Source organism: Nilaparvata lugens, chromosome X (assembly GCF_014356525.2).
Source record: "Nilaparvata lugens isolate BPH chromosome X, ASM1435652v1, whole genome shotgun sequence".
Lineage (NCBI taxonomy): Eukaryota > Metazoa > Arthropoda > Insecta > Hemiptera > Delphacidae > Nilaparvata > Nilaparvata lugens.
In genome coordinates, this window is record NC_052518.1 from 89905641 (window position 1) to 89930508 (window position 24868).

The window sequence follows — 24868 nt, forward strand, 5'->3', positions numbered from 1 at the left end:
AGCCTTTGACTGCGTGGACCATGGCATTCTTCTTAGAAAGCTGAGCTTTTATGGTCCAAGAGACTGCCCTTTCCATCTTAAGGGTTTTACCTCTCTGGAAGGACTCAGCTTGTCTCCCTCAGTGGTGCGGACTCCCGGACACTTCCGGTGACTTTTGGTGTTCCTCAGGGATCGGTGCTGGGGCCTACACTGTTCCTTGTCATGATAAATGACCTCGACGACCACGGTTCCTCTCTGATGTTTGTGGATGATGCATCTCTACTGTCATCGGGTGCTGAGCTTGAGTGGGTTTTGGAGGCATCTGCGGAGCATCTTCGATCTGCCACTTCATGTTTCATGGCTAATCGATTCCAGCTGAATGAGGGCAAGACCCAAAGGATCATCTGCAGCTTGTCACGTGAACTGCGTGACCCTCAGAATCCAGTGAAGCTGCTGGGTTTTGTCTTGGACAGCAAACTCAGCTGGAACAGTCATATACAGTAGGTAACCAGTCGACTCTCCCGCATTTGCTTTCTGCTGCTCAAGATTAGGGGCCTGGTGACTGAAAAGTATAATGATGTATCACGCGCTCTTCAATTGCCACATTACCTATGGCTTGCTTCTGTGGGGACTTTCAGCGGGGGCTGCTGATGTGCTGAGACTGCAAAAGAGGGCTGTAAGAATTATAACAGGCAGTGATCATCTTGTGAAGATCTGACAGTCTTCAGCCATTACATCCTCCTGTGCTTGGTGTATGTCAAGAGGATACAGCATATTCTGGCTGCCCGAAGTGACGTTCACAACCACAACACCAGGCACCGCGAGCTGCTGGATGTCCCTAGGAGAAGTCTCCACCGTTCACAGGCCAGCTATAGAGTTTCTGCACTGAAATTCTTCAACAAGCTGCCTCCTGGTGTGAAGCAGTTGGATGAGGCCGCCTTAAAGAGAGCCGTCTGGAAGCTGACGGAAGCTAGGGTAAATGAATTTATGAGTGATGATCTGCAATTTTTTAAAAAGTGGTCACCGTTTTATCTGCCATCTAAATAGTTCTTGTGTTAATGTGTATATTGAAATTGAACTCTATGATGCCATCGATCCCACAAATGTGGGAAATGGATGAAGCAGAAGGTATTAAAGGTTTTAAAGAAGATTCAGAAGGAGGAAGTCGACCTCATCAGCTGTGATTGTGGAGATTGTGGTCTTGTGGAGAGGATCAACAATGCTTTTGAAGAACAGTGATCAATTGACCTTGCTCGATGTGACTTGTCAAAGGTATTCAATTGTGTCTCCCATGAAGTCCTGCTCAGGAAGTTGAAAAGGTACGGTTTTCAGGGCAGAGAATGATATATGGTTGCTGATTACCTTGGTAACAGACAGCAGGTCGTATCCATCATGGGTGCTACTTCAGATGGAGCAGGAGTACCACACGGAGTACCCTGGGGCTCAGTACTTGGACCACTGTTATTCCTGATCATGATAAATGACCTGCATCTGCAGAGCTCCAGCCTGCTTTTTGTGGATGATACCATCATCTTGGAATAGGGAAAGGGGCCAGAAGAAGCTAAGCTGAAGGCTCACAAGCTTTTTGAAGAGGCAAAGATTTGGTTTTGTATAAATAAGCTCAAGTTGGATGAGAGCAAAACCCAAGAGATGCTGTGTACACTGGCCAGAACAGCGATTGTCAGTGCTGCTCCTGTCACCTTGCTTGCTTTCAGCATGGATACCAAATTGTCATGGGAGCCTCACATCATCAAATTCAAATTCAAATTGTTTTATTCATAAAATATTACATATTCACAAAATATAAAAGTGTTATAAATTACATGAATAAATTCTCCCTGCCTGGATGATTTGTCCATGTGCAGGGAGGAGTCGCAAATTATCAGACAGAGGGCAAACACTAGCAATAATAAAATAAATTACAAACTATGAATAATAAATAAATTTGAAAGAATAATAAGAGAGTTTATTTTAATAATAAATTTTAAAACTAAAGATAGAAAAAAAAAAACAATAAATAATAAAATAAAAGTGTCAGCTCGATGGCATTTAAAGGGCTGAGTTGGGAGTAATATAGCTTTATTAGTGTGGTACTGTGTGTCATATTTTGAATGTTATTCTGTGTTCAGAACTAGAAATATTCATCTATATGGAGAATGTAGAAGAGCCTCCACAGCATCTGAACCGATGCAGAGCAGCCACCCGGTCACTCTCCACTTGTAGACGGCAACGCTAACCCCCTCAGTAGTTGAAATCTCGGCCGGTACATTACGGTAAAGCCAATGGGCTAAATGAAAACAGTTTCCAAGTTGAATTGAATTACTTAAACGGGGAAATTGAATATTTATATGCAATCTGTTTCTAGTGGGATAATAATGTTGAATTTCATTGAAGACAAAGTTACTTTTTTTATAAAGACAAGTAAATTTTTCATAAATAATTGTTTTATATTTAATACAGGGAATTCTTGGAAAAGTGAATGTGTTGGATAACTATGATTTTTGGCCAATAGTGTTTTAATAAGTGCTCTCTGTGAGACCGCAACAGGACGCAGGACACCCAAGGAGGCACCGCCCCACGCCAAGATGCCATACTCAAGCAATGTCTGCACATATGCATAGTAGACAGAACGACAGTGTCCAGGACTCAGGAACCTTCCCAGCTGTGCAAAAGCATAATTCATTTTATGCAACCTCTGCCTGAGGTACTGCACATGGGCCACCCAACTCAACTTGTGGTCGAATATTATGCCAAGATATTTGTGAGTTAAGACTTGTTCTATCTCAGGACAGTTACTGAGTCTGCAGACTATCAGAGTCTGCAGAATACTTTCTAGAGTGGTCCATTTGCTCCATAAAATGAAAGGACTTTTGAGTGCCCAAAGACTGCTGATGCTGTTTCATGCTGTGTTCAGCTGTCATATCTAGTATGGAATACTTGTGTGGGGTCATTCTGCTCATGCTAAGGACATTCTCCTGCTTCAAAAAAAGGCACTTCATATGATGACTTATAGCAAGTTTGATGCTCACTGTCAGACTATATTTCAACGTCTGGGCATCCATACTAGCATCACTCTTGCACATCAAAAAACACCAGTCTACGTTCTCAAGAAGAGAGGAAGTGCACACCTACAATACTCGGGGGAGGACCAACTTGGATGTTCCACTCAGTCAACTGTCTAAGGTCAGGGATTGTTTTCCGGTGCTGGCAATCAATATGTTTAACTGCCTCCCACACTCAGTGAAGGGGCGCTCACCTACCGCATTCAAGAACACCCTATTAAGGTGGCTCATTGGGAGGATCTTTTATATTATTCTTTAGAGGATTTTTTCAATGATAACTATGATGGTCTGTGACGCCGCCATCTATGTGTAAAATAAAGTTTTTATTTTTGACACGATCTATCTGGGGAAGCCCATCGATCATGATATTGAATATTGGCTTTTTAATGTAATATTAATTGTTCATTCTCATTTAAAATATCAATTATATTTGATTAAGCAAAAAATTATATTTTTCAATAATTTCATAATGAATTTTCATGATTAAGATGAAATATTTTGTTGATTAATTATTAGTTCTACATTTATGAAAGCCGATCTGGCAACAGAGGAACAGAGCGAAGCGAGAGAGAGATAGTGCTATCCACTTCGTTAAATGATGGACAAGGATAGCAATACCATTGCTAATCAAACACTGCAACTATAATTACTGAATGTACATTTAGTGCTTCTCCATTGTTCAATCAAATTAATATTCATGTTAATTTTGAATCATTATTATTAATTATGTTATGATAATTCAATCAATTGATGATGAGTTTGAAAATGTTTCAATGTTTAGAGGCTTTCATTGGGATGACAAGTCGAGCCCCCTCAAGATAACATAATATTTACATACTCAGGAGTGGAAATTGCTTGACTGTAAAATTGCTATCTTTAAATTCAAATATCAGATATAAATGTAAGATACACGAGAGTAGATTGTGTGTTGAACCACCTCTTGCTCTGTATGTGGATGGCTTCGGGTACATTACAAATTACGGCATAAAATCAATAAGCCACTCTGAGGTTGAATCTGTATGGGTACGAGTTAAACAGAAGCACGGTCATGTGTCAACTGTGTAGTTATAGTTGATCCAAATATTCATGGATTGGGAAGTGTTTGCAGAAAAATCAAAAATTCATTTTCAATTTCGTTATAAAAATATAATTCTGATGAGAAAACATTTTTGCTACTATATAGCGTTACTCTATCATCTATTTCAATGCACGAAGAAATGTCACATAGTGAGCACTCTATGTTACTTACTTACATCTAGAGTGAGGTGCCAGAAATTGTCACTTTTTACTTTTTACTAGGTAATTATTATTTATTATCTAGTTTTTGTGTGAGCTGTTGAACACAATAAAGTGATTTGCAAATAAATACTTCGGTCTGGAATCATTTCAGGAATGTGGATCATTTGAAAACAAAATTTAATATTGAAGTCAATCATCGTAATCCCATTTGGTAAGTGCAAACCATTTCAACTCGAAACTAGGTAGCATGTTGTAAGAAATTGTTTTTACTTACGTTTTTGTACTATCTTATTTCTTGTCTTGATAATATTCATGCTATTCGTATTTTGATTCAACATTATCATTCAACTATTTATGACAAATTAAAATGTACAATTAATTGAGTAAGCTATTCATCGTACGCTGAATGCTTGTAATCTTAAACTGATGCTCAATCCCACTCTTATTTTCAAATGACATGAAATAAATCTTTTTCTAATAATTAGAAAATTATTTTGAGTTTGAATTATTCATAAGCAATACTTCACATTAACTTATGAATGATATGCATTTTTTAAACGTTTAATTCCAACATGGTTATTGTATCAATTCTATTAACTAGGCTATGTAGCCCAACAAAACGTTTGACATTAATTGAAATTGTTACTGTTGAATACCCAATGTGGCTGATATTATCGATAGAAATTAAATCATTTTTTTATGTATGAGGTCGGTAATATGTCAAATGACAACTTCATATTTCAATAGAGAAAAGTTCAAATATAGGTTACCGAAACTAATTATTGTTGATCTCAAAGATCCACTAAAAATGATTGCAAGTTTTGGGGCCAATTAAAATAAATTTTTCATCCTCTCATAATGCTATCCATCCTATATTCGTTATTGTAAATTTTGTATATTCAATGTTTTTTTGTAATCCTATAAGTTGAGTGCTAGTAGGCCTATAGTCAAACCCAACCTGGGTTCGACGAGAAATCTATTGTGAGATTCATGTTACAAATAAGTCAGCACTTGATTGAAATTTGTTTGCTATTATTGCGTGTCATTAGGCAAACCAGATAGTTCTATCGTTTTCTAACTCTACTCTTCCCAAATTGTTTTTAGATAAGGTATGTAGAAATGTGATGAACTAGTTAGTCTACCAGAATATTTATTATTATCGAAAAATATTTTTTATTTTTCTTGACGAATAAAATCAATCAATATATCACTTTTACCGTGATACAATAACTTGATACACAGCTATCTTCTACGGAAAAGTGGCAACAATGCGTCATTGTTATTTCCTCTAGACAAATGATTGTTACAAGGTAAGCGGTATCTTTAAAAGATTCTAATGCGAATATTGTTTTTGTTACAGATTATCTCTACCAAAGAGAATGGGTGAAGTAACTGACTCAGATGACTCAACACATCGAATTGATATTGGTGCTCACACTGAAAGCTCGCTTGTGAGTAATTCTTTCTTTGTAACCATGAAGTTTACAAAATCACTTGTATTTCATATCACTGTTATTAATTCCCAATGAGTCAATTTATTAATAATGTCACACATATGCATGCTATTAATAATTAGTATGCATTATTTGTTGAAGTCGAATCATATTAGGCCATATTCAATTTTTATGTATATCTATTGTAAATCTTTGATTTTTTATCGTTCGTTTTATTATTATCTTATTTCGTTTAATAATTATTCAAAAATGATTAATTAGAAGTAGAAATATGAATAATTCCAAAAAAATTTGATTACCAATCATAGAATAAGAAGCATTTTATCACTAATATTCTCGTATTATTCAAGTTGGGTGGCTAGTTGGAGTAAGTGATAACGCGCCGGTCCAATAATCAAGAGAACCCAAGTTCGAATCTCGACCGGGACAAAAGTTTTTGACTACAGCACAATCATATAGATACGGCCATCCCGTCTTTCGGAGGAGACGATAAGACGTCGGTCCCGTCTATCTAACAAGTAGTCGTCATCTCTCATCATCATCCCTCTCACTCATTACCCACGCACAAGCCTAAGAACTTATGTGGGCATCACCCTAAGTATTATTAATATTATTCATGTTTTTATATTGGTGTGAGATATATGGGAGGGTGGGGGGTTAGGTAAAATTACTTCACTCCAACTCAAAGTTACAAGCTAATATTCATTGAGTATGTACAAGCTAAGAATCATTGAGTGGAGTACGGTAATGAAATCTCATCCACAGGCGGTGAGTGAATCAATTATAAAGGTGCGTACAAATATACGTGCCGCGAACATGAACAATTCACTTTTAATCAGCTGATGCAAAGCTTTTTATATCTGTATCTTACCGTTTCTGTAAAAATACAGATATAGTCAGCTGATTAAAAGTGAATTGCCCAAGTTCGCGGCGCGTATATCTGTACGCATCTTAAGATGACTCTTTTATTTAGATAAAATAATACATTGAAAAAATGATGGTGGGGAACTGAAAAGTCTTGATGGTAAAATATCACAATATAAATACAGTAATATAAAAAAGAGAAAATTCTATTTATTTAGTGGGATCAGATGCCGACATGAAAGTTAATTTAGTCTCAAAACCATGGTGCTTGATAATAAATTGACCTACATTATTTTATATAAATATTGTCTGTAGTTAATTTCAAGTGATTAGTAAGTGTAATCTCGTTATTTAATGTGGTTTTAAACAATCTAAATCCAAAAGATTTTTTCAAGTGTTAGCACTGAAAATTGGACTCAAAAGTGAATGAAACAACTAACTCTTTTGACTAGTGTATAAATTGAAATTCAGGGAAGGAACAGTTTTGGGCTGTGCCTGTTGGTCCTTCCCAACCATTTTAATGAATTGTGTTTTATTTATTTCATTGACAATCACAAATCATTATTTCAATAATATATAATATGATTGGCAGAAGACAACAGGCATAGCCCAAAACTGTCTACTCCCAAATTTTTACAAATAGAAGTTTCAAAAAAGAATGAGGTTATGATTTTACTTTCCACTTCTAAAAGTCAAATAATTTTGTGTATCATTGAATAAATAAATACATTGAATTGATTCTTCATAAAACTAGAGTAAACCTCAGTGGATTACTCTTTACAAGATTACTTTACAGAGATTACTATTACGATTTCAGTACTGTAGTTTTGTCTTTGCTGGAATAAAAAAAACAGACCGGTTGCATAATGGGTTCCCAATGTAATTTAGTTGCAATCTTTGACGATTTGTTAGTTTTTATCTAAATTGCACCGTGGCCTTGAAGGTAAAGCAAATGAAAATTTGCGAATATTATTATTCTGTCTTTTACAGAGCTCAGACTCGATGTTCTACACAGAATAAGTAATGAGTTTTTCCCAAATTATTAATATATTATAATTCATTTACTTGAAGCTAGACTAATGCTTTATAGTTTTCATGAACCTCCAATTTACTATAATTTGTCAAAATTATTTTTCTTTTCTTTTACAGAGCTCAGACTCTATGTTTCATATGAGAGCTAGCGAGCTTTATCCGAAATGTGATCTAATCAAAGATCAAGAGACTGTGAGTTTGCCTTTCGAACCACTGTGCGGAGAAGATGTCAAATTTCTTGGGCAAGTGAATGGAGGGGTCGCTGCCCTTTCAAACTACAGATTCCTCTACCATTCGTTCTCCAAAGATTTATGTTACATAATACCCATCGGTGTTATTGAACAAGTAGAGATAAAAGAACTGACTATTATTCAAATCAGTTGTAAGGATGTACAGACCTTCAGGTAAGGAAATTCTACTACTATTTTATTATGTTAATAAGTAATAAAAATATAGTTAAGGTATTAAGCAATATGTTTTTATTGTTTCCCAATTATTTAAGTTTCTATCAGAATTTGTTTCTGTTTTAACGTCAGTTTTGAAGAGAATTCACCATACAAAAATATGATCATTCAGTCTCATTAATTATGAGTCATTCCCTTTCTGACTCACTTTCATAAATTAGGTTCTAGCTTACATAGTAACTTCATAATCTAGAAGCTGTTATAAATTGTTTCAAAATTCATATACAGAGTGAGACGTATGTATGAGAACAGCTTAACATTTCTGTTATAAAAATAATTTGACAATATGTTTCATTGGGGATCCTATTTGAATTGAAAAAACTATTTTTCTGTGGCCTGAAAATTATGAATCGCCATTTTGAATCAAACTTCATTTTTTGAAATGGGAAGGTGTCATGTAATACATGATTTTGATACAGAATTCAAGAGAAAATGAATGGTCGAAACCGCACATCGATATCTCAAACCGGTTCGAAGATATTCACATTTAAATATACTAATAATTCACACAATAATGCAATGAATGAGTACCTACATTAATGAATGCGGCTACAAGTGTTCACTAAAAGTCAAAAAATTGAAATTTAATAGTTCAGATTATTTTGAGATTTTCTATTTTAATTTTGTATGATTTATTATTATCTTTAAATATGGATATCTTTCATTTTCTATTGAAATTATTTATCGAAATCATGTACCACAAGCCTCCTTCCCATTAAAAAAAATGTCGTTGGATTCAAAATGTCGGATCCAAAATGGCAGACCAAAATTTCAAAGCCACAGAAAAGTAGATTATCAATTCAATTAGAATTCTCAATCAGACCTATTGTCCAATTATCTTTGTAACAGAAGTATTAAGCTGTACGCATACATATGCCTCACTCTGTTCAGTCAATATTGTGTTCGCCTTTGATATTATTAGTGAATCACATTGTACAATTTATTAATGTTTCAATCTCATCCCGCAGATGCGCCTTTTCTACTCCTGAGTCATGTGTTGAGTGGCACAAAAGACTTACAAATGCTATAGTCGTTCCCAAGGATTTAGACGAAATATTTGCATTCGCGCATTACGCTTGGGCTGGGGAGGATCTGGGAGATGACCTGCCACCTTATGTATGCGATAAAGGTGATTTAAAACTTGATAAGATGGAATTGGAGTCTTTCAAATCTGAAGTAAGTTGATATTCTTTACTAATGAGTTCTAATGATAAATTATAAATTATTTTGTACAAATGGATAAATAAATAAAATACTTTATGCTAGTATATGATGCCAATTTAAGGCTCCGACTTTGGGCATGAGGTATGATTAAAAAAAAGCTAGATGATACAGAATCAAATTCCATAAAGCGGTAGCAGACTGAAGTTTTTTCAACAATTACTCACAATTTTTACTTTTGATTGACTGCGCAATTCATGATAAAGTGTCACGGAGTATTTGCTGAGGGTGATGCTCATGTGAGTTCCAGGCTTGTTTTGAAGTTATTGAGAATATGACGTTATTTTGTAGATTGAGAAATGTACTGCGTTGAATAAAAATATTATCTTATCTTGTGCATGGGTAATGAGACAGATGACGAGAGATTATTAGACCTGCAGCTTCAGGTGGATTCCGAACCACCGTGAAGTGATTTTTAAACTCATGTAGAGGAGTCGGTTCTTCAAGGTTACCCTTACAACAGAAGTACCAGGCGCATAGATCTTAATTTATCAAAAGCGATAGCTTATCAACGCCATCACAGAGTGGTGGTACCCACCACTTATGTTTACACCCTTTCACCCTTATAATAAGGATTTTGACGTGTCATATACTGCGGGAGCGTTGCTCCCTTAATGCATGAAACTGTATTACGAACCAGAAAAGTAAAGAGTAGATTTAGTTCTTTATTATACAAGTCTTCTAATTTTATGTGGGCCTAATATTTTATGAAATAGGCTAGTTATTGAAGTTAATAACCATTACCAACATTACAATTAAGTTTATGTATTTTATTACAGATTACAGATTAAAATAAAATATAGCTTTCCACATAATATATCAATATCATAGTCAGTAGTACAATTATGCCATTTATCTGTGATTTAAGAAGAATCTTGCTTACTATACTAATGGATTTGTTTAATAAAATAAAAATACTAAGAAATTGTCAAAAACCACAGATTTAAAAAAATAATAATGGATTTGTTTTTGTAGGTGGAGAGGATGAATTTCAACGTGACCAGCGAAGGACCATGGCGCATTTGTGTAGCAAACAGAGATTTTGAATTATGTAAAACGTATCCGCGTTATCTTTTAGTGCCAGCTGCTGTATCCGATACGGATTTAGTTGAAGTAGCCAAATTCCGAAGTTCAAAACGTGTGCCTGTCGCTGTTTACAGGTAAAGAATTTTACTCTTAATTTTTCCGAATTTTACTCTTAATTTTTCCGAAATTGATATCGCCCTTATTATAAATGCTGGACACACAATCGGGGTATAACTAACTTCTTTTACAAATTCAACATTTATATGGCCACATTTGTTGTCCTTCATCTGCGTTCAATTTTTGAAATTATGTTTCTATTGCTCCCTATGTTTGAACTTAAAAAATCATTGATAACTTTCAATTGATTATTTTAAATCTGTATGTTTCACTAGTGCCTCATGTGTCTCTATTTGTACAAGCAACTATGAACTTGTAATGAAAGTGCGAATCAATAATTAAATCTAACAACCATAGAAGGAAATGAAATTTGGTCAAGGTCAATCAATTAGGAGTGAATGTTGTAGTCTCAAGCTGAAGCTTTAGTGTATGCACAACTGTGTAAGCAGTAGCTGATATCTTATTGACATACTTGTTAGCAATTATTGTTTAACATACTTATCAACATAGCTTAACACACAATTAAAGATATATTAATTTCCTTGATATGAAATATAGGCTAGGCCTATGTCAAATTTTCAGTTTAAATGCATGCCAATTTTCTTACATGAACGTCGAGCTCCTCCACTTAACATGGAACTGAGACTGCATTTTTGTGGGTCTGATTGAGGAAACAACTGCGGCTGTGAGTTAATTATTGAATCCGTAAATCATTACAAATATTTAGGTGTTCACTTGGACAAAATGACATGGAGAAATCATGTAAGGTACCTAAATAGCAGACTAAGAAAAATTATTTTTGTGTTTAGTCATTTTAGGGGAGTTCTTGATATAAACTGCCTAAGAATAGTTTATTTTGCATATGTTCAGTCAATTCTGTCTTATGGAATTATTCTTTGGGGTGGTGCTTCTAGAGCTCTGCTCCAGGAAATATCAGTCACCCGAAAGCAATAATTAAATCTGGCCTGGGACTATGTAGAAGATTCCCATCTAATCAGTTATTTATTATATTTCCTGTTTTCAGAGTCAGACAGTTTCTTATTAAGACAGTTCTTATGTACATGTACAAAAATGAAATGCATTTCAACCCAGAAGATAGCCACAACTATTTCACAAGGGGCGCCTGTTTTCACCATTCTGGCCTTCCACGAAACATTCGGTCAGCCTGTGATACGAATATCTCCTACCTATGTCACGTTATCATGTCAAATGTTCCACTCCCAATAAGTCAGCTTGGGGGTTAACCGGAACTGAACAATCTGTATAGCTTACTATTGAAACAGAAGTGTATCAATAGAGAATTATTTACAATATTATATTGGGTAACTAGACACTTTCCCACTAAATAAATATCACTTGTTTCGCAACAGAAACATTATTGGACAGAAATGTTCCTTCATGCGAGAATAACAATATTTAATCCTGGAATTTAATTTAACAATCCTGTATAATTGTCAAGTATAGATATAATATTCTTCAAGAACAGCAATATATTTTATATAGACTGTGCTTGCTCATTCACTTTATTACCCACATTGAAACAAATGTTAATTTACTTATTACTCCATACATAATAAGTGCCGATTGCACAAAAGCCGGTTAAATTTTAATCGTGATTAATTTCATGAGAACCACTCACAGAAGACCTTTTTGAAAAGACGGCTTCTCGTGAAATTAATCAGGATTAAAATTTAATCTGCTTTTGTGCAACCGGGCCTAAGAATTCTGTCACTCGCTTTCATGTATTGTATTATTGTGTTAAATTTTGTTGTAATTTGTGACGAAGGCAATGCTCCTGAAGATCTGAAGACCTCATAGGTAGCTACAATAAAAATTATTCTTATTCTGTTCTATTCTATTATATTGTAAAGTCAAAAACTTGTTACCGTATTCAATATGATGATTGTTGCGGTGATTTTCAGAAACTGCTGATCGTCGATGCCAGATCGTACAGTACAGCCGTTGCTAATAGAGTGCGAGGGGGTGGATGCGAGTACCCTGAATATTATCCGCATTGCGACATCAAATTCATGAACTTGGCCAACATCCACGCCGTTCGCAAGAGCTTCCAGGCGCTGCAAGTTTTATGTGCCATGCCCGCTGATGAAGCAAAGTAAGCTAAACCTTTCCACAACTTAATAACAAAACATTTTTTTATTTTTTCAACATTATTGCCTCGTCTTTCAGAGGAGACGATAAACCGTCTGTCCCGACTACCTAAAAATTAGTCATCTCTCATCATCATCCCTCTCACTCATTACCCACGCACAAGACTATGTTCTTCTGAGGCATCACCCTCAGTATTATTGTTTGAATAATGATTATTAGTGTATTCATATTTACTCATATATAGATAAAACTTCCATTTAAGGCTGGACATCTAAGGCTGGTCATAAACATGCATGTTTATAATGCATGCATGCATGCACACACACACACACAACCACACACCCACACCCACACACACACACACACAAGTAGCTCATCATGCATAATTTGTCATCAACGAGAGGCTTCTAACATAAAATAAACATACCGATAACAATAAATAAACCATTGGAAAATTACAAATTATAATGATAGAAAAATTAGTTAACCTCAAACAGAGGTTAAAAAAAAGAGAAAAATGAAAATTTATTGGAGATACAAGCGTTTCGCTGCGATGATACAAAATTGAATGACATGTGTATCATGCATTTCCTGCCGTTAGTGGCCAGCCTAAGAATATATAAGAGAAACGTGCGTTAGCCCTCAATAATTGACTATAGTTCTTGATTATTTATGTATTCCTTTACAGACATATTAATGCTACCAATTTTCAAAATTCTTCCTCACCTTTAACAATATTTCATACTAGAATCATTCAGTAATAATTTAGAGAAATTGAACTTTATTGTAAGATGCCAAATTATCAAATACCAGTCTCATTAATTATTGTTTCATAATGAAATACAAATCGATTTGAATACAAACAAATTACAAATAGAAAACGAGAAAAAGAATTATAATGAAATATACCTTTGTAGGTATAAATAGACATTTGTACTGCGCGCAAAATAAATCTCCGTCCGCGCACAGGATAACTAAAGTTATGATCGCATCTAAACGTTTCTTACAATTAGATCAACTCTAATGCCCGATTTCTAGATCTATTATTAAATTGTTTAATGGATCGTTAAGTTAATGGACCATTCAAGTTGAAGTTATATCGGATTTCTAAAACATTATTACACTAAGGTAATTTCCATCATATTTAATTTTAATGTCTTATTGTATTATTATGTGATCAATTTTGAATGGACATCTTGAGAAGCTGTGATGCATCCGCAGATCTCATGTACATATCACTGCTTGAGCATTAGGTTTGAAGGTTAATGAACGATTTAATGAGAGCCCTAGAAACCGAACATTAATCTAGTAAACCTTATAAATAGCTAGAAAACTCATTTTAAGTCGCTAGATCGGGAACCATTATCAGTAGTTTTAGCTTATAGCGTTACTTATCTAGTAAATAAAAATATTCATTTATTTCTCTCAACCTAGTTATCTTGTAATAAATGACGATTTCATTAATTTTTACAGTTGGTTCATAAGCTTGGACAGTACCAAATGGCTGCACTATATATCAGGATTGTTGGCGGCAGCCGTTACTGTATTCTCAGCTGTTGAAGATAATGGGCAACCCGTAGTGGTACACTGTTCCGACGGATGGGACCGGACCCCTCAGATTGTGTCACTTGCTGAAATTCTATTGGATCCCTACTATCGCACCGTCAAGGTAAGTAAATTTTCATAAGATTTTAATTTGTTATACTAATGTATTTGGCTACGCGCAGACAGAAAGCGGTCAAGATCATTACACACCTAGCTACGCTAGAAATATAGGCCAGGAGTTATTACATGAGCCTCAACCCCTCAAACGGTGAAAGAGTGGCTGGGATGTAGGGTTGAAAATGTCTCTTTCACACATCCTCTGTACCAGATTCTGTACCAGAAACCAGTTCCAGTTCCAAGTTCCTGCCCCACAGTCGAAGCGTGGTAAATTGTTACAACTCCAACTATCCGAGCTGTCATTTGTAGATTGAATTGTAGTCTGCTTGCTTCTCTGCGCATGCGCTGATAGCTTGTTTGTTTACCATAGCATAGCCATAGAATACATAACCACAAAATGATGTTTGATAACCATTCGTTAAATGATTTTTTCTCTGTAGAAAATTTGAGAGTAATGGAATGAAAGAAATTAGCACTTTTCTGGACGGTAAGTTTGTAAAACAGCCTTTCTTCATTCACGCAGCTAGTAAACGACACATTTTGGTGTAAATCAACTTTATAAGTGCGCGCCAAAAGCTTGAACCAACGATTTTGAAATGGCGTTCCTTGGGAACATTTTGCACTAGTCACGTGATGGAACATTTTACGATTAGAGATGAAAAAATTTACTGTACACAGAACGTACACAATGTTGGAAGTGAGTTTACCGGCTGCCCAGAACAAACTGACCATACTTTTGATCAACTAAAAACAATCAGAGTTGAGTTCCATGGGGTGGGAGTCGAAGGTTCATGTTATATCAAACCGCCTCTACGTCTTCGGAAGTCGTAACCGTCCTATCCCAATGTTAAGTCCAAGCAACGAATCTGTCCCGTTCACACAAGCGTAGCAAAGCTTTCAATATTGGGAAATAGGACGGCTACATCTTCCGAAGACTTAATTCTAGCGTAGCGTAGCTAGGTGTGTAATAACATTCAGGCTTTCCAAGTTTTGCGTTCTATCTATTGATTTCTGGAAGCATACATGCAGCGGTCAAATTCAAGCGTGGGGTGACATTCACTTCATCACAGATTTTAGTTGATCACTATATTTATTTTTCATTCATCCATTGCGGATGATACCCACATAAGCTTTTTGCTTGTGCGTGGGTAATGGGAAGTGCGAGGGTGAATTATGAGATGATCAAACGTACATGCCTATTCCATGGGATTCAGCGGGATTCGAACTCGCGACCAAGTAGCACTAGCAGATTGAAGGGTGCAACGCCTTAGTCGACTCGAATATCTGGCCGGCTAGTTGATCACGAATGATATTACAAATAATACTAGCACATTGCCATTCAAAACAAATTTGGGACATATAAAACCGTTGAGAAAAATTTTTTCAGGGCTGCATCCTGAAAAATTATTTGACTTGACTATATTGTAACTATGTGAACATGAGGTATTGTGTGTAATCTTTATTAGAAATTCATATATAGAAAGCAATAAAAATTATATAGTATTGTTTTCAATTTGTTCAGGGGTTCCAAGTACTTGTGGAACGAGAATGGATAGCTTTCGGCCATAAGTTTGCCTCGCGCTGTGGTTTCACGGACGATACCAACGATCGCTCTCCTGTATTCCTGCAATGGTTAGATTGCATTCAAAACATTCATCGCCAGTATCCATGTGCGTTTGAATTTTCATTGAGCTTCTTGGTGAGTCAATTAAACTATTAAATGGTCTAACTAAACTTTTAGATGGTTCAACATTCAACTTGAATTTAATCTTCTTTTGAGTGATTATGTGTTCCTATCATTGATGAATACCTAACCAACAGATTTAATGGTCCATTAGATTTAATAAGTTTTCTATGATTCGGGCCTATGAGTTGGAAGAAAATTAATAATTAGCTGATATCTGAATCATTACATGCTCTGGATGATGGGTTCAGTTTAACAGACGCCTGGCAAAAAGAGTGGCATGCATGGCAAATCGATCTTGCCCCATGTATCACCCAAAAGCCACCAGGTTTTGTGTGCCACGCAAACTGTGGTCGGCTCTTAACAGGATCCGAACTCAGCATGGAAGATGTGCCTATGCGTTGCACAAGTGGGGAAAGGCTCCAACGCCTTTTTGTGAGTGTGGCACTGTTTAAACCATAATACACATTGTAGAAGAGTGCATAAGAACAGCTTATGAGGGCAGGCTGGATGACTTCCTGGTAGCTACGCCAGGTGCAGTGGCATATTTAAATCGACTAGATATATGTATATAACTTTAAAAAAAATTATTTTCCTCCACCTACTGTCTAAAGTACTTACTTTACTCCCTGAAACATAATACTAAAGTGTCACTTTTTCGCTCAAGGTAGTAAAAAACAGAAAAACTCCCTAGGGAGTAAAAGTGACTCCATTTAAATAACATGGGAAGCATCTCTATTTAAAAAACTTACATGGTAATAGGTTAGAAGGTCTAAGCTCAGATGAGAAAGCGTAATAGAGGTGTCTGTCATTGAGTCAACTGAATTCAATACCACAACCAGAAATTTGATCAACTCATGAAATATATGTTTGTATGATATTATATTCTTAATATTGGTAGACGATAAAAATTTATACAATTTTTAAAATATTTTATTCTATTCAAAATACCAGCCAACAAATATTTTTGATCTGCATTCTGCAATTCAAATCTGAACCGCGTGATCTGGAGTCAGCCATTTTTGGTAGCTCAGCTGATATGATTGTTACAACTTTGGCCGATAGATAGCGCAATCAGCAGTGCCTATCAGACGACCGGTTTTTAGGTTTTAGTTTTTAGGTTATGTTGTTAGGAGACATTGTCACCAATACGTAAGTTATTAGAATGATTTAATTTGCAGTTTCTATAAAAAAATGTAGATGGAGGAAAAATGTTGTGTACATCACGAGTGAAAAATACTTTTTCTCCCTCAGGAAAATTGTTGCCCTCGGCTTCGCCTCGGGCTTCAAACTTTTCACGAAGGTAGCGTGGACTTTACTCATTTCTCAATTACAAATTTATGATGCTAGGGACTCGGTCATTCAAGGGTTTTTAGCATGAGCTAGAAAATATAATGGCACTAACAATCGATCAATTTATAAATTCATTACTATTTAGAAATTTTCACTACACTGATTACTGCCGGATAACTTACTAATTTAAACAAACATTGACATATTCACTTCAAATAATCAATAAACTACTTCAACTTGACTCACGGCGAAAAATAATACATATTAACAAACTTAAACAGCAAACAAATTCAACACACACGTTAATTTTGAGCCCTCGAGGCCCGAGGCTACCTCTGGATTTTAAATGTGAATTCGGCCGCGGCTTGATTGGAACTGAACTATTCCACGCAAATTATGTTCCCCTTCCACCAACGAGACAACGGTCCACGTGGAGACGAGCATAATTCCGTGGGAAAGGAAAATAATGCAAGTTTGAAATATTCCCAAATACTCGTGTATTTTCCATCGCTAACGGAAATACAGTTCCGTGAGAATACCTCAACCCTGCATAAAATTGGAGTCTTCCCGGATGCAAGTTAGCAAAATCTTAATGTGAGAAAATTATTTTTTAACAGAAAAATAAATTTCTCACGATAAAAATTTACACACAAAATTCAGCTACAAGATCACTAAATTCTCATTGCTGAAGTCCTAATTCTACACTTTTCGAATGAACCCATACTAAATTTCGACCAATGATGTCAAATACTGAATAAACAGGTGTTTTATGTATTTACATGCTATGATATCTTCTAGATCATTACGTGATCTATTCATGTCGCATTCATGTACATAATTAATGTATGTATTGAATAAAGAGATTGATTGATTGACTGACTGACTGTTGGACTGTGAACACAACTGAATGTCTCTATCGTTTGTTTTTCGCAGATGAAACTAGCGCAGCATGTGTATTCAAAATTATTCGGCACATTCCTATGCAATTCCATTGCCGAACGTAAAATTCTGAGTGTCGCGCAAAGAACTTTCTCTGTGTGGAAATTGCTGGAACAACCCGAGTACCGCAATCATCTGTACACTCCCAACGGCGATCAGGTTATATTGCTATTCTTGATTCAGTATTTCGGTTTATCACTTGAATATGTTGAACGGATAATCTATTAATCAATTCAATAACATTACTCTTATTTGACAGTAATATGAATTAAGAATCCACAGAAATCTGTGGATTTATCATAACTGTTCAATATCACAATACGAAATCATAATAGGAGAAATAACAGAGTGGAACAAGCTACTCATAAAATGTTGTATAACATTTTTTCAAATAGCAAACTATACCATTTATGGAAAGAGTAGAACTACGAAATTTAACGACCAACTGTTGACGATGAGTAACATTTTAGTTATTACTGATATTATTGATTAGCTTATAAGAAATATTTTACTAATAGTAAAATTAATTAATTGAAGTACTGTAAATAACGTAGGTTATATCAAGTAAGTGTCTCATGTACTGACGATGTAAGACTAGCTCGAAATGGACGTTACTCGACTTATGTCGAGTTTACTGGCTTTGTGACATTGTTATGCTTTTCTGTATGTACATCTTACCATTTTATACAATGTATCATTGTATTGCAGCATAATTTCTCAAGGATCTTTCAAGAGATTTTTGTTTGTCAATACTAGAGCTATCTATTCTAAAGACTAAAGAGCTATTTTTCCCAAGACTACTAGAAAAATGAAACAGCACGTTTTTCATTGGAAAATGTTGAATCTCTTACTGATATTATTTAATTAACATATAGCTTTTAATTAACTACTTATTGAAGTGCATATAATACAATAACATTTTCATTATTTCTAGTATTAATTATTCTTCGATTCAATTTTTTTTCAATTGCATTTCCAGATTTTGATTCCTGCATACAGTGTGAGGGACTTGGTTGTGTGGCGCGAATTGTTTCTTGGCTACTCCCAAGGGGAGTCGTTCTTGTCCGTTGCCTCTGGTCTGGCAAAAGCGTAAGTTCACTTTAAGAAATAATCTTGAATCCTACTACTTATTTTGAAACCAATTTTGATTGTAAATAACAAACCGATTTTGGCTTATCTTAATGTTAATGATGAAATTGTGAATAAATTTGATAAATCAAATTTCATCTGTCACTTGACTGTAAGAACAACTCATTAAGAAACTGTGAATAAACAGTTTTGTAATATTCTCTTGAAATATTCAAATATATCGGGTAGTTAAAATGTTGAGATTAGTATAAAATATGTAGAATTGACTGGTTGATTGTTAACAGTTAAAAATGTGAGTGAATTTATGTAGAAAATTAAATTGTTTGTTCATGACGTTGATTAAAAAATAGCCTACATCTTATTTCCGTGCTTTTTTCAATTTCTATTCTCTTTAAAAACTGTTGAATTTAAGTGACTGCTGACCTAAAGAACTGCCGAATATGATTGTTAATTCTCAAAAGAGCATTAACTGACTGAATTTTTGAATTCTTTATAAAGTTATAAGTGAAAAATGTACAGGGAAAATAGTTTTCCTTAGGCTCAACTCACACTTACGCGACTCAAGTCGAGTAGAGACTGCGACTCTAGTCTCTTCTCGACGCAGCATGTGTTTACAAATGGTGACAATCAGACCAGTAGACTCTAGTCTCCGCGACATCACGACTGTGAGACTGAGTTGAGTGTCGACTCGACATGTTGGTCGAGCCTCGACTTGAGTTGCGTAGTACAATGCAATTTTAATGAAAGTGAGGTTATATTTATGAAAGTGATGTTTTATCATTTTAGATAGACAATAATAAGAATTAGATAAGACAATATATTCATAATAATTATTATAAAATTTAAGTAGTGACAATGAGCAAAAATGTCGTAAGGTCGAGAGACTGGAGTATCCTCGACTGGAGTCGAGGTATTGTGAGTTGAGCCTAAGTTGCCAAGTAAAAAATTTGAAAACTTACGGTGAAAATCCATAAGATAGGTACTGTTTAAGTATTGTTTGAATAAATAGTTTGTAACTAATTTGTATTGTCTGAGTAACTAAGTTTGAGAATACTGTTTGAGTATTTTCTATTGCCAAACCTTTTTTTTATCAATTATTGCTGGGATGTTTTGTTGACAATACATTCTATGAATATTGTCCTTTGTCCAACTTATTTTACTGAATCGTATAGATGATTTGTTGAAAATTTACTGTCTGAGTTTTGTGTTTTATCTAACCTGTTCTACCAAATTACAGAGATGAATCGATTTTTGATGGCGACAGTGTAGCAGGTAAAGCCGTAAATGGGCATGGCACTGGCGCACTCAAACTCGGTGACATTGATTTGCCGGACGGGGCGATGGCAAGTGGACTCATTTCATTCGATTCTGTCGACGGCGATGAGACTGATAATGGATCCAATCAGAGCTCCACTGACACCCTCGTATCCCCTCATAATTTGTAAGTTCAATTATTGATAGTTTGCATTAATTATTGTTTTTCGTAGGGTCATAGCGGAGCGGCGAAGGTAGATTCAGATTCCATTATGCATGTGTTGAACAAAATTAAATTCAACTTGCGTTCTAGCGTTAGAAATAATTATCAGTAAGTGTAAAATAACGTGGTAAATCATAATTGAAGAGAATTGATATATTGTAAAAAAATCCACTTTATATGACACTAAGGACCGGTTTCCGAGCTTGGGATCTTTTAAGTTCTGGACTTACAGAGTCCAGGACTAAAATAAGCTTTCGGGTCTAGTTCGACTTTCTGAGTCACGAGTTTATCTTCTAAACTCCGGGGTCTATTAAGTTCTGGACTTATTTGAGTCCAGGACTTGAAGCAAAAATCATGAGGGAAATTCTCAATAATTTGTTGTTGTATTGTTGGCACCATAGCCTACAGCAGAACAGCTGATTGAAGCGGGCTAATTCAAATGAACATGCTCTCCAAACTATTTTGTAACAAACTTTATTTTAAAATAGATTTGCAAACTATAAATTATGAATTTAGGTGTACTAATCCAAATAATTAACGTATTCCAAGACATCTATTTGGCTATTCATCTACTCTAGAACAATAACTCAGATGTTTTTGCTCAGTTTAAGTCCAGAACTTAATTTCAAAACCTACCTCAGTTGAGGGTTTAAAATCATGCTGTTTTAAGTTCTAGACAACGATTTTTGATAAATCCTTGACTCGGAAAGAGGCGAGAATCTAATTCAAGTCCTGCTTATAAACCCTTCACTCAGAAAGCGAAATTATAAACTCCAGGGTTTAATGTGATTAATTCTAAACTCCAGGGTCTATTTGATTCCTCGACTACGTTAACGCTCTGACTCAGAATGCCAATTTCCCGACTCCAGAGTTTAAATCCAGTTAAAGTCTAGAACTTAGATAAATCCCGAGCTCGGAAACCGGCCCTAAATGGATTTTTGACAATATTTAAAGTCTCTTCAATTATGGAAAAGTTCCAAAACATCAATATTCACTTTACAAACTTGATCAATGGTGAATCATATTAACCTACAGTTCTAAAATAATATTGAGCATGAAATAAGCGAAATTTGAGGTACTACTGTAATGTTTCCACATGAAACGATGAAGTTTGAATCTTGAGAAGTCCATTCTCAGAGAGTATATCGAGAATACCTTCCCCTGCAGCACTTGACCGTAGATAAAGAAAGTAGTGTCTAAATAATGCATGCATCTAGATGTCTCCGCTTCCTTCCAGCTTTTCCGCTCTACATTTGAATATATCCATTATTGTGCTATATTAACTAATTAACTAATTAACCTTACTATAAAGAAATTAGAATTCCTGACTATTTACCATGTAAAGACATCAAATATAATCTCCCTTCTCTGATACACTCTTCCTTCGCCCCTCCACTATGTTCTGGCCCATATTGAGTGTAACTTTTGATTAAGCCTTTCGTTAATTTGAAATCCTTATACTTTTGATTAAGGCTTTATTATGCGAACTAAATCAAGGCTTTACAAACTAAGTTAAGCCTTTAAACTTTTGATTGAGACTACCAGAAGAATTTTAAGACAATTCCGGTCACAATATACTGTATAAAATATTACCGTTTTGCACACACATAAACGTATAAGGGTCAAAATAGACTGGAGCGGTGAGGGACTTCAATCGGGTGTTGAAGTTCGAGCGTGTCGAGAGCGAATCAAGATGAAGCTTTATTAAAAGATAGTGGAGCGGCAAAGGTAGCATCAATTTGGAGATTAAAGTTCGAGAACCGATGCAAGCCGAAGCTAAATAATCAACTATATTGTCATCTATTGTAATTGTAAATTAGCGCATAAGACAGCATATATTGTAATTTTCATAAATGAAACATTATAATATAATCTAATCTACCAGCGAGGGGAAGAAATTTGGATAGAATATGCGAGCTAGCTGGCTAATTGAAGCTTTTTTAGTTGACGCTTCAAGTTGAAGCTTGATAAGAAATTGGGACCTTCGCCGCTCCACTATGTTTTTACCGTAAAATATTGTTAACTGATATTGTAAATAAATTATCTTTGGAGTGACAGTTTTAATCAGAAAGTAAATATTTTATACTATAAGAGTTTTATCAACTAATTATTTCTATAATTGCTTTACAATATATTTGGTGATCTTCATTACTTTTCAGATAATGCGGTAGCTTATTACTCTACCTATATACCTTAGGTCAGGTTTATAGCTTGGGCTTTGCTCAAATTATCTACTGTTACCTGAATTGCTGTTCTACACAGTGTGTTGAAACATGAACATAAAAATGTGTCCTATATTATTACATTTAAGACCGCGAGGTCTCCACAAAACGTCACTTACTCCACAAACCATATGTGTCACAAAACTACTATCAATATTGAATATTTGAGTCTCTTATTGACCTAGTAGTCATAACGGTATAATTTCTCGGATTTATATCTTCAACAGTCATGATTTGTGTAATAGACTGTTATAATTAAATTTTTCAGAGCTCTTAATCCTCAAAAATCACTGAAACCAAAGACACTAGATGCTGCCGCTCCAGCCATCCGAGGCTGTCAAATCTGTAAGTATATTATAAACAAGATTAGTGTTCATCTTATCTAGTTTTGGGTTTTCTTTTCAAACGAACCATGTTTTTTACAAGAAAATCTCAGTAGTTTTTCTGTCAACTAAAAGTAATATAATTTTCTGGACCAAATCAATTAGAATTTTGTATGAATTTTTCTGTGCCAAATCTTGAATTATTCCGGGCCAATCAGCATCTAATATGAATCAATATAATCTTGTTCTGATGTGAAGGTCTTTAATTATCTCAAGGATTAAACGAATAAGATGAACTTGCTGTTATTATTAAAGATTCTACCACAGGACTAAATAAGTAAGGAATGTTCGGAATTGGATAATAAGATATTGAATAAGGAATGTTCAAGATGAGATCAACTACTAATATGTTCGGCGTGATTATCTGAGTAATGGCAATGGTGTAGTGTCATCTAAGAAATCATCACCAACACCCGCCTAGATTCAGATTCTGGCGTGATGACGTATCGAAGGTACTTTTTGTCCGAAGCTGCCTTGCATGTTTCATGTTTCATTTCATTTAAAATGTATTTTGCACTTACTGCATATTATAATGTATTTTGCACTTATTGCATATTATAATGTCTTATTTGATACCTGCGTTCTTTCTATGGTTTATTCAATTGAATTTCATGAGCGTTTATCGATTAAATACAATATCTTGAAGTCGAAATTAGTGTCTGTGTGTCTGCAATATGCTGTTGTCACACTTACCGTTTTTCGGCCGATGAATTAATATCACTCAGAATTGTTCTTCGATTGGCTGAGAATCGGCTGTTGGTGAGAATTAGCCAATCATTTGACAATTTTAAGTGTCTGCCGACAAATGTCGGTAAGTGTGAAAACGATCATTAGGGTGAGGAAATCTTGATGTTAACTATCAATCTTCATTTGCTGTTTTTTTTTTGTATTAGATACAAAAAAATGTGTTGAAATATTTTTATGGTACTGATATTTTTCATTTTACAGTGTTAAGAAAAAAGGTGCCCATAAGTCAGGGCGTGATTCCTCACATCAAAAGAAGAAAAAAGTTCTAATTAACATAGGTCCGTAAATGCTTAGTTGCCAAGTTATACACGGAGGACGATTTCGTCATTTTACATAAAGTACGCTAAATTGTACATCTTAATTAAAAGTTAACGAATACCCGTAGGACTTCGTTTCAGCAGGGGAACTGAAGTTCAAACGAAATTTTTCACTCTGTATAACTTGGTAACCAAGCATTTTCGGACCTATGTTAATTAGAACGTTTTTCTTCTTTTCTTGTGAGGAATCACGCCCTGACTTATGGGCACCTTTTTTCTTAACACTGTATACAATACTTCAATTGATATTAAATGCACTAGAGTTTGGTTCTTCTAATATGCAGAAAAGCATAATTTATAGTATTCTAAGGAAGTAATAGATGGCAACAATTACTTCAAATTCAAATTTATTTAATGCACATAAATAAATAGAAGACTAATACTAGTGATGAAACCACTTGCATAACATACAGAAAATTATTCGCCAGTGGGAGTAGAAGGAAATAACTCATATTAAGGCTTCTTATTAAAATCAACATTAGAGTCTT

At 35.0% G+C, this 24868-nt stretch overlaps 1 protein-coding gene across 1 annotated transcript in view; it reads left to right on the plus strand.

Annotated features, from left to right (window-relative positions):
* Positions 1-4284: 4284 nt before the first annotated feature.
* Positions 4285-24868, plus strand: part of LOC111052095 (myotubularin-related protein 4) — a 37487-nt gene continuing 16903 nt past the window's right edge. Inside the window, exons 1-12 of the mRNA XM_039442100.1 lie at positions 4285-4491; positions 5641-5731; positions 7748-8034; positions 9063-9270; positions 10291-10475; positions 12260-12571; positions 14041-14236; positions 15752-15928; positions 18140-18304; positions 19125-19234; positions 20472-20675; positions 23202-23278. Coding sequence (XP_039298034.1) covers positions 5660-5731; positions 7748-8034; positions 9063-9270; positions 10291-10475; positions 12260-12571; positions 14041-14236; positions 15752-15928; positions 18140-18304; positions 19125-19234; positions 20472-20675; positions 23202-23278 — 1993 coding nt within the window. The 5' untranslated portion in view covers positions 4285-4491; positions 5641-5659. The remainder of the gene's footprint in view (positions 4492-5640; positions 5732-7747; positions 8035-9062; positions 9271-10290; positions 10476-12259; positions 12572-14040; positions 14237-15751; positions 15929-18139; positions 18305-19124; positions 19235-20471; positions 20676-23201; positions 23279-24868) is intronic.